The sequence below is a fragment of the Castor canadensis genome, chromosome 7, assembly GCF_047511655.1.
Source record: "Castor canadensis chromosome 7, mCasCan1.hap1v2, whole genome shotgun sequence".
In the NCBI taxonomy this organism is placed as follows: Eukaryota; Metazoa; Chordata; class Mammalia; order Rodentia; family Castoridae; genus Castor; species Castor canadensis.
Window position 1 is genome coordinate 40,464,421 of NC_133392.1, and position 15,867 is coordinate 40,480,287.

The window sequence follows — 15,867 nt, forward strand, 5'->3', positions numbered from 1 at the left end:
TAATTTCTTTCTGTATGTGTGAATATTTTAGTCAAATCTGAGGGCTATCCCCTATCAGACAAAAAGGATTCTCCTTGCCTACAATCAATACAATGACCCAAGAAATACCAAAACTGAGTGCAAATGAAATGATGTTTCCAAATCTAAAAACTGTATATAAACTACTTGTGTGTAGGCATGATGGTATATACCTGTAATCCCAGCACTCCAGAGGCTGAGTCAGGAGAACTGTGAGTTTGAGGCCAGCCTGAGTTATAAAGCGAGACCCTATCTCAAACATGCACATAAACAGACACACACACACACACACACACACACACACACACACACACACACACAACATCTATTTGTGCTTATATTCCTAATAAAACATGTCTATTCAAACTATAGCTATACAGTAAGTATTTTAATTCTAAACTACATTAACATCTTATATCATTATTTTGCTATACTAAATCCTGACCAAAACCTCACTAAGGTTTTTTAATATTTCAGTTAACATACTTCTGTTTTAACTTTCATGGAACAAACTCCATTTGTCGATTCATCTTGGGTGTCACATTCACCAATTAAATCCTTGAAGATTGCCAAACGACATTCAGCATTTTCTTCTAACATCTCTCGTTCCTGAAAGAGTGTTTCCCTTGATAACAAAAATAATTACAGTAAGAAATTAAAGAGCAACATTTGTGTTTCTATTTTTAAACTTCTAAGATCAAATTACATTACAGACTAAAAGGAAATCATGTATAGGAATTAGTAACAGCTCTCTTTAGGCTTGCATAAAGAAGTCATCAGAATTCAGAAGCTACTTAATACACAACAAGAAAATAAGTTTAAAAAAAATTAAAATTCTCAGGTCATGAAAGAAATAACTTACTTAAAGTCAGCTTCTCGTTGAGCCCAATATTTAGTAAACTCCTGTGTAACTTCTTCTCGAATTTTAAATTCCAATGTTAACTTTTCTTTTTTCTCATTTATTAGTTTTTTTTTCAGGTCTTCTATTAAATCCAACAGCTTCTAAAACATGTAAATATTTAAATTCTTTCAGTTATCACTGTGTATCCCTTCAACAGTGCTAATATTCTCACAGCAAATTGTGCATTTAAAGGATTCATTAATCTGAAATCTCTTCACATTTTAGAAATAGACTACCTTCTAAGAGGTTGGTAGTGTTCACATTTAATAAGTGGAGAAAATAAGGACAAAATCCATGGCAAATAAGCTAAAGGTTAGGTTTAAAAGTATCCTGTGCAGCTAGGGGTGTGGCTTAGTCATAGAGTACCTGCCTAGTAAGCAAAATGACTTGAGTTCAAAGTAAAAAAGTGTCCCATCAAAGTTGCTGTATAGAGCACAGAAATTGCTAAGAACACCCAAACACTTTTCAAAATGCCAAAAAAAGATGTTAGGCTTTTATAATGATCCACAGCTTTGGCCTTCAAAACCACACATATAACCACATAATGTGGACAAGTAACAAATAAATCAATTTAAATATAATCAGTGTAAATAAATAATAAATTACAGCAAGCTAGGTGCCAGTGGTTCAAGCCAATAATCTTAGCTCCTTGGAAGGTTGAGATTAGGAGAACCACAGATCAAGGCCAGCTTGTGCAGGAAGTTTAAGAACCCCATCTCAACCAATTGCTAGGCATGGTGGCATGTACTTGTCACCCCAAGCTATGAGAGAGGCTGAGATCACGAAGATCTTAGTCCCAAGACAGCCCTGGCAAAAAAAGTCCACTCAACTGTAAAAGGCTGGATGTGGTGCTGTGTACCTGTCATCCCAGCAATGGCGGAAAGCTTAAAATAAGATTGTGGTCCAGGTTGGCTTTGACAGAAAGTGAGATCCTATCTCCACAATAACCAGAGCAAAAGGGATGGAGGCATGGCTCAAATGGTAGAATGTTTGCCTACCAAGCACAAAGCCCTAAATTCAAACCCCAGAACTGCCAAATAAATAAACAAATAAGTAAAATATCAATAATAAAATAATTACAGGATTAAGAAAACAGTCCAGGGTTTCTCATCAATGTTTTTCAACAATACACTAATCAATAAACTCAAACCTTTCAAATCTTTCAATGTCTCAATTTTATATTTGAAAACTATCTATAGAAATACTGACTGTGGTGCTGCTTGTGGTAGTCATTACCTTTAAATAGAAAAAAAGTGAAACTGGATTCAATCACCAAACTTAAATGGTTGGTTCAATTATGTTACTGTCATATGATAAACCATTGTAATCAATAATGACCGCAACAGTTCATACTTTTTACAATTTTGGAGTTTTTTTTTGCAGTGTTGGGAATTGAGCCCAGAACCTCATGCATGCTAGGCAACTGCTCTACCACTGAGCCCAATCAGAATTTATTTTTAAATGAGGAAAATCAAGTTATAAAACAGTAATTTATAGCAAAAATCAATTAACATGAGTGGTAAATTAGATCTTTAAACTCTTTTTCCACATTCTACCATGAATATATAATACTAGCTTTATTATTTTAAACAACCACATATTTATTTAAACCAACTGTTTAAAACAATAAATAGTAAGTACCGATGGAGATATGTTGAAGACTTACAGAAATCTGCATAAATGGGAAATTGATTTAATAATTTCCAAGAATTAATTTTATCATTATTAACATCTGAAAAAGTTTTTGCTGAAGTAAGATTCTGGATGGCTATTCTACCTAATGAATGCTAAATAAAAATGTGCTGTATAAATAAATTTTGTAACAATTTTTAATAATCCCAACAAGGCTGGGGATATTCTCAGTTTTGTAGTGTTTTGCCTAACATGAGCAAGGCCCTGGGTTTACCCCCTAGCACCACACACACACACAAAAAAGTCAAATATTAGGCAAAAATTTGATGAGTTTCTCATTTAAAACTATCTAGTAATGCTATAAAATATACATTTGTACTTTGTACTCTATTAAACTAACCATTAAGTATTTTCTCTAAGAAAAAGATTTTAAACACCTTGTGTTTCCCAGAATTTTAATAACATTTCAAGTTTAATCAACACCATACAAAAATTTCAACTTTGAGAAGAACTAAAACAAGACTATTAATGACTCCTTTTGTCACTAAAGGAGGTACTGCATTACGGAGGGCAAGTGAACATGGTCCAATTAACAGTGACCAGATAAAATGGAATGGCATCTGTAGCTTTCATTCACATTTCCTAACAACATAAGAGCAAAAGGGGCTTTCTGAGACACTGATATACGTTGTTAAAATGAGAGAATTTAACCCAGTACAACATTCACCTACTTGGACTTCTATATACAACATGTCAACATCATTAAAGCACTCACGTACAGAGGCTTACAAGTATTCCTAGCACACTGGTAAGAGGACTCCATATATACGTATACAGCCAATTAATGAGAACAGTTAATGTGAACATGATCTAAATTTTGGAATTAGCACAAATTAATCAAATATATGAACTATATTTGCATAGAAGTTAAAAGAACCACAACTGTATCTAATTTACCATAGCAAAAAAGATGTTTTCAGAGAAACGGTCACTGGTACTGGAGCACTTTCAAGATTTCAAACAAGGATTGGAGGTGTGGCTCCCAAGCTTTTAGTGCTGAGTTCAATTCCCAGTACAATTTTAAAAAAGAAAGAAAGTATTTCATTGGGTGAAAAGATATTGGAGAATTGGACATTCACATGGTCTCAATGTATCTTTTCACAGATAATATACTCTTAAAGAGAGATGTGGAATACTATACTTTAATCAATATTTCCAAGAATGGAGAAATCACACATCATGTGTCTTACAAAGTGATGCTTTGGGGAATTCCCAATGTCACATACACAATTTGCTTGCTTGAAGGAATAAACCTGAATCCCGAGGAGATAATCAGGTGAATCTAAATTGGAGGTACTCTATAAGACAAGTAACCTCTTCTTTTCAAGACAAGTCAATGCTAGATAAGAAATGACTAAAGAAATATACTCAAAAGTAATGTGCTTTTTTTGGGCAGCACTGAGGTTTGAACTCAGGGGCCTCATGCTTACAAGGCAGGCATTCTTACCACTTTAATCACTCCACTAGCCTAATAATGTGCTGAGTCTGAAGACAAAAACAAAGTGACTACAAAGGGCGTATTTCTTTCACCAAAAACATGGTGGTATGGATGGAATTAAGAGATTATTGCATCAAAGTTAAATTTCTTAGGCATGAAAATGTTCTTGTGATCATGAGGAAAATATCCATGGTTCTTAAGAAATATATGTAGAAGTACTTAGGTCTAAGATATGATTATATATGCATCTTGTTTTCAACCATATAGCCAAAAAATGTGTATTCACATAAAACAACTGGCAAATCCAAGTGAAAGGTAAATGAGTATTCATTACACTAGTCTTCTGTAGGTTTGAAATTTTTCTAAAAATAAAGCTGAAATACAAGAACATTATTAAAAAAAGAAAACAAACAAATAAAAAAGAATAGCACATGCCTTGTTTGTCACCTTAAATACAAGTGTTCAAACCATCTACTCAGTACAAGTGAAGTAGTACCAGAGATTCTATTTCTCTAAAAACATCTTTTAGCTACAGTGAATAAATAAGAATAATTTTATTTGTTCATATGAGATTTGAACTCAGGGTCTCGCACTCTTGCACTTGCTATGACAGGCACTCTACCACTTGAGCCATTCCACCAGTTCCTTACCATTGCTTCTTTAAGTCTCTATGCAAATATAGTTCATACCTATGTTTAAATTGTACTAATTCTATAATTCCAGCTACTTGGGTGCCTGAGACAGCAGGAATGCTTGAGCCCAGGTATTCAACATAGCGAGACTGCATACATACATATGAAAAAAAAAAAGATAGGAAGGAAGAGAGGGAGGCTTAAGAACTGCTAACCCTACTTTTAGGAAAAATAAGCCAAGCATAAAAGTATGAGTTCTTAATACATACTCTGTTCTCCTGGCTACTGAAAGCCTTATCATCCTCTAATGTTTTATCTAGATCTTCATCAATATGTTCAGTTTCCACATTTAGTTTATCTTCAGCATTTTCTAGATCCTCAACCAAATCTTCATCTTCCACCACATCTTCTAGACTGTTTTCCCAAGAAATGGTGTTTCTTTTTACGTTTAATATTTTATTACCCAAATTATTGTCTAGTGACACATCTTGAGAACATTTGACAAATCCAAAAGACTTCTCTTGACAATTCAAAGAATCTGGAACACAAACCTGTTAAAATATCCAATGTGACTTTTAAACCAAAAAATGCAAGACCATTCTGCTAAGAATAATTAATTTTATAAATTAAGTGAATTGATACCTTAAATGTTAAAGCTGTAAATAAGCAGACAAAAGGAGTTCATATCCTTAAATGAAGATACTTTTTTTCTATTATTTTCTAATCTTTTATTATTATTATTATTATACTGGGAGTACACTGTGACATTTACCAAAGTTCTTACAATATATCATAGTTGAATTCGCCTCCTCCATCATTCTTATTCTCCTTTATCCCTTCCCCCTAGTCCTGGAAACTTTCAACAGGTCTCATTCTTCATTTTCATATATAAGTACATAATACTTCCATCATATTCGCCTTCCTACATCCTAAATAAAGACTCTGATAAGAAAAAAAAATCTACTAATAATTGCAAACTCCAGGTAAATCCACCTTCCTAGATTAAGCTCATAATATTACATCCTAGAAAAGATTCCTATTACCCAACATTAAATGAACCAGATGAATGGCAGAGTAGACGATTCATTCCAACAATACTCATTAATCTGTAACCTATATTAATGACTAATACAGATGACTAAAGTCATTTTAACCCTCTCTGAAGAAACAGTCAATCTTTTCCCATGTTTTCTTACTTGGTTGAATTCTCAAATTTTATTTTCATTTACCTCTTAGGCTTAGAGGTATGTACTAAATACAAAACGTATTTATTTCAAAGAAAATTGTTAATATTCTAGTAAGAAGCAGTTTCATAAATTTTGCAGAAATAAGAATATCTTTACCTTTTGTGCAATGGCTGAGAACTTCAGTACATTGATTGTTTCATCATATGCAAAACAACACTGGCTGATATTGACGATCATACATATTTTTCCTTTACCGTTAAAAAAACTTTGAAAATAGTGGGTCAGTTTACTTTCTCGGAAAGGCACATGCTGTTGAAACCTATGGAAAAGTTTTTCAAAACATGGTAAGCTAAAACAAATTTTCTAAAAGGTTATGGACATAGCTAGGTGGTATAGTACTTGCCTAGCAGGTACCAGGCCATGGGTTCAATCCCCAGCTCAATATAAACAGTCAGGTTGCTGATAAATTTTACAAATAATTCAGCTGTCATGGACATAAACTTTAGGTTAGTGACTATTCCACATGCAACAGTCTTTCTCTTTGTTTTCTTTACATACTACCTGCTAAGAATACTACTAAAACAACACACTGGACAAGATGTAGATAAAAATCACATTTAATTGGATTGTAGCCCTAATACAAAACAATTATATAATAGATGTCACAAAACACCATAAATGGCCTGACACAGTGATTCAAGCCTGTAATTGTAGCTAGTTGGGAGGTGGAGAGCAGGAGGATCAGGGTTCAAGTACCACATGGGCAAAAAGTTTGTAAGACCCTTCTCAACCAATAGTTAGACAAAATGGCATGCACATGTCATCCCAGCTATGTGGAGAAGCACAAATAGGAAGATCCTGGACCAAGATAGCCTAGGCATACAGCAAGACCTGTCTCAAAAACAACCAATGCAAAAAGGGCTGGTAGAGTGGCTTAAGAGGTAGAGCATCCACCTAGCAAGTGCAAGGCCCTAAATTCAATCCCCTCATACTACAACATAAAATAAATAACACATCTTCACTATGAAACAGAATGGTAGGGGCTGACCTTTCCATAGGATACTGGGACATAAGTTAAACGTTGTTAGAGTATGGTTAAATATTTTTAAAGTACCAATACTGATAAATCTTTATTTTAAATACCCTCTGAAGGATGCTTTGGCTCAACACGAGACAAGCTGCCATAACTGCCAACCACACCAGAGGAGTAGGGCACTTTGGCCCAACAGAAGATCTGTGATTTGTGCAAACACAATCCTTCATTTGTAAAACGGATTGTTCCATGATTGATGCAAGCATGAGGGGACTATGGTGATTAGTGTAGACACCCTTATGCCCTCCTCCTTCTAGCTAAATAATCAGGCTGCTCAACTCACTTTGTGAGCAGCTGGGAGATAACCTCCCCCTTCTCCTCTCCCTGGTGTTACAACACCAGGTCCCAATAAAGGTTTTCTGCCAGTGGTCTTGCGTACCTTTACTGAGCTGGTTACATGAAGAATAAGAAAAAGCAGTAGTGGCAGAGCAGAAACTGCGCTGATAACAGGGCAGCAATAAGGCTGGCAATTTGAATGACCTATGCAAAACTGACAGGAGTGGCAGAGGCAGGTAGAGGCTGGCAGCAGAGCACATCATTGGGCAGTGGACTGTTGCAACACCTAAGGACTAGGGTCACTTAGGATAGGGATTGGTCAGAGAGCGATCTCTTCCACCCCACCACAGGAGCTGTAACACCTGGGGTCCCAAATGATGAAGAGACCCCTTCCATCATGGGAGCTGTTAACATTTGGGATCTCATAACCTGTGCTACACCCTAGCTGTCAGGGAACCTGGGCCCACCCTGAGGCTGAACCCCATGCCTGCTTCCTTAGCTGTAAGGGGCCTTGCACCCTAACATCAAGGCCCAAACCCAGTGTCACTGCCTTAGCTGTCAGGTGCCTCACACCCTAATCCCAAGGACCAAACCTTACGATACCACCCTAACTGTTATAGGCTGAGGACGGACTGCCTTTGCTTACTGTCATCTGTCTACTCCGCTGTCTACAAATAACTGCAAGGGCTCAGAATTACAGGAGGAGCTTCTCCTTACCTACGTATAACTTCTATCTGGGTAGAGAAGAAGAGACCTTAACAACTGGTTGTAGCAAGTAGAAATGGTGAAAACTAATCTTATCATTTACTTACTCTCAAATGCTAATTAATTCAAAAATCTATCACATTCAGAAAAACACAATGTATTAGTTAAGAATAAAGTGGTTTTAAGTGCCACTTTAAACAAGTAGCATAAAAAAAACAAAAAAATCTTATTGTGTACCGTGCCTATTAGTGTAAATTTCCTCTGGAAAATACTGAGTTTACCTGATGCATTATTGGCACCAACTTTCATTTCTACCATTTTTTTTAATCCAAAATCTCTAGAAATACTTTATCATACTCCATACAGTTATTATATCATAATCAGATTCTCTAAAAAGTACTTTCTGAAAAACAGCAATGTTGAAAGTCTAAATATTACATGTAATATGCTTAATAACACTAACTTTGACTTTTCACTGTTCTTCAAAACATTTATACACTTTCCCAGAGTCAATAAAGAAGTGTTGATATTCCCAGCCTCTCTTAACCGTTCGCCTTCATTTTGTGTCTTCACGCTTCGTTCTGAACCAGCAAGATCACACAAAGACAATCTAAACCAACCAAAAAGAAAAAAACAAATATTGTAAAATTATTCAAAACAATTTGAAATAATTATAATTTTAAGAATACTCAACTTACTCACTGACTCGAATTACACGAGGCATTTCAGAATCTTCAATCTGCAGTATTCTAATAGTGAATATGCTATGACTAAAAATACACAAAAATTAAATGTTATCTTTCCATTTTTAATTTCTGCATTCTAAATAAAGGAGCTAAGCATCTAAATGGAAATGTATGTATACTCTACTATTAGCCATAGCCCACCACTGCTAGTTCCAACTAGCTGCCAGATGTTTCAACCCAGTGTTCCACTGTCACCTACACACCCAGTCTAAAATTGCATCTGATCTTTTGCCTAGCCCCAATTCCTGTAAACCTTCTGCTCTTGACATTCCAATTTCTATTAATCAAATAATTAATAATGTTCAATTTTCTTGCAAATAACATATTATTTGTTAAAATGGTATTGTGTACAGCTAACATTCCTTGAAAACAGACCAAAACCAAAGTATACTTGTATATATGTATATATATATATATATATATATATATATATATATATATATATATATATATATATGGCATGACTCAAGTGGCGGAGCACCTGTTTGAAGAGGGACCCGAGTTCAAACTCCAATAGTACTGATAATATGTGTTTAGTGCTCTTCAATCTACAGAAGTTTTTATGCTTGTGAATATTCTTAACATATCAGAAAACTGACTGCTCACTTTAAAATTAGTTGTATTTATACTAGTACAGAAAACTGTGGGTTCTTTGGGAAAGTCATAGGGTTTACTCCTTACCTTCTACTAGAAGCACTGTTCAGTTTCGTGAAGGCAACACTCTGGTGCTTTATTCCTAGCTTTAAAAGTCTATATGCTTCTTTGGAATCAGATACTTGAATCCATTGTACATCTTTAAAACATAAGCAGGACATACCAGTTTATAAAAACACAAGATGATTTTTTTTTTACAATATAATGTTTTTGATGTTTTTTTTCCTGGGGACATACAGTAAAAAATTTAACAACACGTCCTAGCTGGAGCCAACTAAGCTATTCTACACTCAAGAGAGGAAAAAGATGGGGGATTACAATGATGTTTTAGTATTTAAGCTATGCAAACAGACTCAGAAAAGGAAAAAATAAAAATCAAACCTCATTAGAAACGCAGTGGGGACAAAAAGAACAAAATACAGGAAGGATTAAATCTACAAAATTATGTAGCTATGAAACATTGTAGATTGTAATTCATTAGTTAACCAAGAAGTCAAATTTTTGGGTCATAAACAACATTTTGTAAAAATGAAACAGAAGCTAAAATACATCACATATATATGCATAAATGTATAAGTACTTGGTCATAAGGTTATTAATATGTATTTTCTATTGTAAGCAAGAGTTTTAAAAGGTTAGAACTTTCATTATAGAACAGAAATTTCACAGCTCCCAAATTAATATAAATATCAACATGCCTGGTTTTTTACCACAAAGAATTCAATTAATCATATTCAAGCACACACAATACTAAACTAGACCTTTTTATATTCAAATGTAACAAATAAATATACCAAAACATACTTCCTTTTTTAGGTTGTGTGTAATGACAGTTGTGATACTGCATTATAGTCTGCTTTCCTGTAACTATCACACAGCCCAGAAAGGAGCTCTGGAGCAGTAAGATAAAAATGTCCATCAGTGTACCTTTAATAAAAGAATAGCCCTTCACATCTTGGGAAAGACGTAGCATCTTTCGCTTTTGGAACTTAGGTGATGCAGGAACAAACAGGTCATAAATACACTCATTGTAAATCTCAAAAAAGGAAATCCATACAGAAAACTTTATATTATCCACAGTCAAGCTAGCTTGGTCACAATCTTTCATGGATTCTTCAAGTTCTAGGTTAGTCGAAGAATTTGTTAAGCTTCCTATTAAAAAAAAAAAAACAGAAAGAAAAAAGATAAACACAAAATTAAGCAACTAATTCTAATGAAAAAGCAAGTATCCTTAATCTTTTAATCATCTATGTTAAATACTTTTTGGAACAAAGAAAGAAAGAAATAATATTTGCCACAACCAAAGTTTGGCTTCTTGTCCTTCCTTTCTTTTTTGAAGTCATGTTGGTGAACCAAAAAGGAATCAAACTCCAAGGACAAAGAAAAAAAGAGCATCTGGTGAATTCAACATTGAAGTTATAGCTAGTGAAAGGTGTATGTGATATTTATTTAACATAAATGAAATTTTACAAAATTCATATAGCTATCTACCACTTTCCAGGCACTTTGCAATAAAGAAGTTTAGTTACCAGGAATGTCTTAAAAATGAAATGTTTTTCAAATGTATTTCACATGATCAACAAATCAAAGTGAGAAAGGAAATCTTACCACAAAGAGTATCACAACTGTCATTACACATAGCAACCTAAAAAAGAAAGAAAACATTTTGAATTAATGTTAAATAGGCGAGATACTAATTACCTACCCAAGTAAGTCACCAACTGAATAACAACCAATCATCCACATAATTCAATGACTCCTGTTTATTAATATTTGTCCTAGTTAAATAATATAGTTTAAGAAATTTGAGAAACTAAAATAGCGAAAAAGAATACTACCATTAAAATCCCTGTCGGCCAGAGATAATTACTGCTAATATTTAAATATATTCCCCTTTTTACTTTCCCCCCCACATTTAAAGTCATTTTGTAACCTTTTCCTTGGTATAAATGAAAATTATTTATAAACATGATGGCTATGTAACTGAACAGATATAAGATGAATTAATTATTCCCTTATAGTTTGGATTATTTACAAGACTTTGTCAGTAAAATACTATCATAATCATCTTTATTTTAGTCTGCATTCTGATTATTAGTATATAACAAAAAGTGAATTGGTGAATGAAAAAATATAAAGTTTTAAAGTTCAAGGTCTTAATATGGTATAGCCAAATTGCTTTTTGTAATAAATGCATGTAAACATTTTATAATCAATGTATGTAAATATATGCCCCATTTTTAATAGTTTAATAATTTCATAAACTATTAATTTCTTCTATGAGTTACCTGTGCAATTATCTACCAGCCTCCACAATTTTTGTAAAAATACTCAGTACTTCAGAGACCACACTCATGACTGAAATTTGAACCCACTTAAATTTTTTTTTTGAGACAGGATCCTGCTATGTAGCCCAGGCTTGCCTTTAAGTCTTCATCCTTCCACCTATGCCTCCTGAGTGCAGGGCGTATAGTTGTCACTTCACCCAACTGAAACATTTTTTCTTATTACTTTAAACTCTGGTTCCTAAATGACTTGTTGTTGCTGCTGTTGTTGTGTTGTTTGTTTGTTTAAGAGATAGGTCTCACTATGTTTTCCAGGCTTATACCAAAATCTTGGGCTCAGTCTCCCAAGTAGCCAGGATTAAAGGCACAAGCCACCACACCCAATTTCTCTCAATATCTTAAAAACATTCCCATTAACGTCCTGAAAATATTTATAAAAACTGTTACTGTTTTTCTAAATGTTGAGCAGCATAAATGCTAGAAAACATTATCCAAAACCTAGAAGGCACAGAAGAAATAAATAGACAAATACAACATCCTAAAACATTTTAAAAGCTTGTGTAGTACCATCTTGTATGAAATACCATTCCTTCAGAGCACAGTTTATTGATTTTTCTATTGATTTTATTGCTCTGCTATGGTTTGAATATCTCCGCGAAAACTCATGTCGAGATGTAATCCTCACTGCAAGGTATTAAAAGGTATTCTGCTCTGACGGATTAATCCATTCATGGATCAATGGATTAATGGTTACCACAGAAGAGTGTTTATTATAAAATCCAGTATGGCTCTGTCCCTTGGCTATGCCCCACCTGCCATGTGATGCCCTGTACCACCTACACAGAGTCCCTATAGCAAGAAAGACATTACCAGGTGAAGGTTTTCAGGTTGACTAAACCTTTACTCTTTATAAATTACCTAGCTAGAAGTATTCAGTTATAGCAACCATAATAGTCTCCATGATGGCAGTGGAGACTAATATTTGACCTCATAATCTGAAACACTGCTGGACCACATCTGGTATCTAAATAAAAATTTATTCAACAAGTTAATATAGAAAAACACAGTGGAGGGAAGATGTCATGCTGGAGACTGAACCCAGGGGCTCATACATGCTATGCAATTGCTCTATCACTGAGCTACGTCTCAAGTCCCTGTGACTTATTTAAATAAATAATTTCTTAAACCTCAGGAAGAAAGTCAATTAACAATAGAAAAATGGGCAAAGAAATTATCTGATAATTCACAGGAAAAAATTCTAATTAGAGAAACATAAATTAAGGGTAAGTGATACAATTTTTCACATGCCTGACCACAAACTTTTAAATATGCTGCAGGACAGGCATGGGAGGTATACATCTATAATCCTGGAATTCAGGAGGCTGAGGCAGGAAAATCAGGAGTTCAAGGCCAGCCTAGGCTACATAGTGATCCCCTGTCTCAAATAAGTAATACTAATCAAATAAAATCCACTGTTGAACTGAGTTTGGGAAAATTACCAGCAAATGTTTTTGTAATAGAATACTTCCTCACTGAAGTACTGTTTAAAATAGTTTCTGATGAAAGCAATGCAAATGTTCACCAGTAGGGAATTGGTTTTAAAAACTGATTTTTCTAAAAATTAAAAAACAAAGTAAGCATATAACCTAACAGAAAACAGACACCAATGATTAATGCAGTAAATGTTAAGATATGATAAATGAGTCATAAAGTCATAGAAAAGTACAGCAAGATTATCAGTTGTTTTAAAACGAATTATATCCTATATATAACATTAAAAAAAAAAAAAAAGAGGGGCAAAGGATATAGCTCATTGATAGACTGCTTGCCTAGCATGCATGATACCCTTGGTTCAATTCTCACCATCACAAAGAAAAGAAAAAGATAAAAATACATGCAACAATATCACTGTGTACGTACATGCAGACATATAGAAAATTCTGTGTATAAGCCAGGGTTGGCAGTGCACATCTGTAATCCCAACACTCAAGAGATTGAGGCAGGAGGATCATGAATTTGAGGCTAGCCTGGGTTCAGGGCAAGATCTTATCTCAAAAAACAACCAAAAATTCTGTGCACAGACTTTATATAAATAGAAAAAGCTCAAAAAAGTATACTTTCCAATATGTTAATGGTGGTTTTCTCTTTAGAAATGCAAATATAAGAAACTTCCATTTTTTATCTCTCACATTCGCTTATTTAAATTGCGTGTATACATTACTTATATAATGAAAACCAGAAGTTTTATAAGTCATTACACAAAAATACAATGTTGTTTCTACAATAAAATAGACTCTGTAACCATTTACATTTGAATTGAAGCATTCTACTTTGTCCAATACAAAGTAAGTAGAAGAGATGTCTTCAATCTTTATTTTTCTCAAAAGAAAAAAAAAAAAAAGCCACAACCATAAAACACATTGCAATATAGGCTGAAATAATCTAACGAGTTTTAATAAGAGGCTATAACATGTTTACCTATTTTACGTACTAAAATGCTTCCATACCTCTTTAATTTGTCGAAGTAATGCACCTTTGCTTGCACCTTCTTCTTTTTCTTGATCTGGTGACAACCTTAAGTACTCTCTGGATCTATGTGGTTTTAGGTTCATCTTGGTATATAATCTTTCCTGAAGACCATCAAATAATACATTCAAAGTTCTAGGCAAAATGCCAATATTTTCTTCTGTGCCTGTAAGAGAATTTTTGTGTTATAATTGCTCAGACTAGTAGGAAGACAGAACTTTCCTGGCTAATAAGGCTCCTATTATACTAATAAACTCGAGTAACAATGAAGCAAAAGGAGAGAGAGAGAGAGGGATTATTCAGTTTTCTATCACTTTGGTCTTCGCTAAATTAGCAACATTTCATTTTCATTCTGATGCAAGCCCTGAAATTTTACATTCAGATCAGACCATAATATTAAGATGTCCAATGACCCATAATCACAAAATATTACAGTAAAATAAAAAATACCCTCACTGTTCATCCGTGCTTAATTCTCTATATCACATCAATTCCTTCCTGAATTTTTACCATCATGTTCTTCTCTATCATGTAAGTAATATAAATCAAATAAAGCTGAATTAAAAGCCATCAGCTTTTAATGACTGAGAGCATGGCTCAAGTGGTAGAGGGCTTGCCTAGCAAGCCAGAGAGAACCTGAGTTCATTCTCTATATACACACAGCCATCAGAAATGCACATTCAATACACTGACACTACTAAAAACAGAAAACATGTACAAGGTCATGAAAACATAATTACATGAAATAACAGAAAACACCAACTAAATATTATTGCTTCTTCTTCCTTTCTAGACAAAATAATATATACCTTGAAATGTATATGTTTTGCCTGAATTGGTTAGCCCGTAAGTAAAAATCAGCCGACTCTGTCCTTTCAAGAGGTCTTTTACTGGCTGCACAATACAACCCTGAAAGAATTCTTTCTGCGAAGTTGCTGGTCCAAAAACCTGAAGAAGCATTTTCAAGACAAGTATTTTTAGTTCAAGTTAATATTCACAAGGAGTTTCACCCTCTCTCATGTTTCAAAGATTTTCAACATTGGTTTTATAAAATTTATTCTCAAAGTAGATGCTATATCCCCACTACCAAAAGTACATTAAACACATAGTTAACTACTACCAACAAGTTTTTAAGATAGAAATCTCGCCCAATCTAGTTTTCATCTGAGTTTTATGAAGAGTATCTCTTTACATAAAAAAAGAACATTGCAGTGATTTACTCACTTCCAATTGTGTATTTTCAGACCTGAAATGAGTCCTACTCTCAAAACAAAAATACTAGTATCAAGATCTAATTTCTATAAGCACAAAATATACAGTTTGTTATACGTGATTATATAACAATTTAACCTAAGCCAAGTTTCACTCACTTTAAAAAAAGGGCAGAGGGCTAAGAAAACTGGGGTAGGGCAGCTCAGTGGTAGAGCATGTGCTTTGCATGCATGCAAGGCCCTGTGTTCATTCCCCAGCATATTCCCCTAAAAATGCAGTTTCACAGAGTGGTTACCTTGGAAAAACTAAATTTCTGTGCCATCTGCCCAGAGCTTTTCTCACTTAACCGCCCAAGGATGCTTTGAGGATCTTTCAGCAGAACAGTCTGTGAATCCAGAACATGCACGCATCCCTAGAACACATACCCATAATAAATGAGAACAATAGTATTTTGCCTGTTTAGTGAAAGCACAATCTTAAAATCCAATTAAATTCAACACAA

The 15,867-nt window shown here is 34.2% G+C and overlaps 1 protein-coding gene across 3 annotated transcripts in view; it reads right to left on the bottom strand.

Moving 5' to 3' along the window:
• Kif20b (kinesin family member 20B) overlaps window positions 1–15,867 on the bottom strand; it is a 53,544-nt gene that overhangs the window by 32,846 nt on the left and 4,831 nt on the right. For all 3 annotated transcript variants that reach the window (XM_074078791.1, XM_020153843.2, XM_074078792.1), the window contains exons 4-15: window positions 15,661–15,777; window positions 14,963–15,101; window positions 14,135–14,319; window positions 10,951–10,987; window positions 10,270–10,494; window positions 9,370–9,481; window positions 8,641–8,712; window positions 8,406–8,552; window positions 6,025–6,187; window positions 4,951–5,232; window positions 881–1,020; window positions 505–643 (exon numbers count right to left, since the gene is read on the bottom strand). In XM_074078791.1, coding sequence (XP_073934892.1) covers window positions 505–643; window positions 881–1,020; window positions 4,951–5,232; window positions 6,025–6,187; window positions 8,406–8,552; window positions 8,641–8,712; window positions 9,370–9,481; window positions 10,270–10,494; window positions 10,951–10,987; window positions 14,135–14,319; window positions 14,963–15,101; window positions 15,661–15,777 — 1,758 coding nt within the window. The remainder of the gene's footprint in view (window positions 1–504; window positions 644–880; window positions 1,021–4,950; window positions 5,233–6,024; window positions 6,188–8,405; window positions 8,553–8,640; window positions 8,713–9,369; window positions 9,482–10,269; window positions 10,495–10,950; window positions 10,988–14,134; window positions 14,320–14,962; window positions 15,102–15,660; window positions 15,778–15,867) is intronic.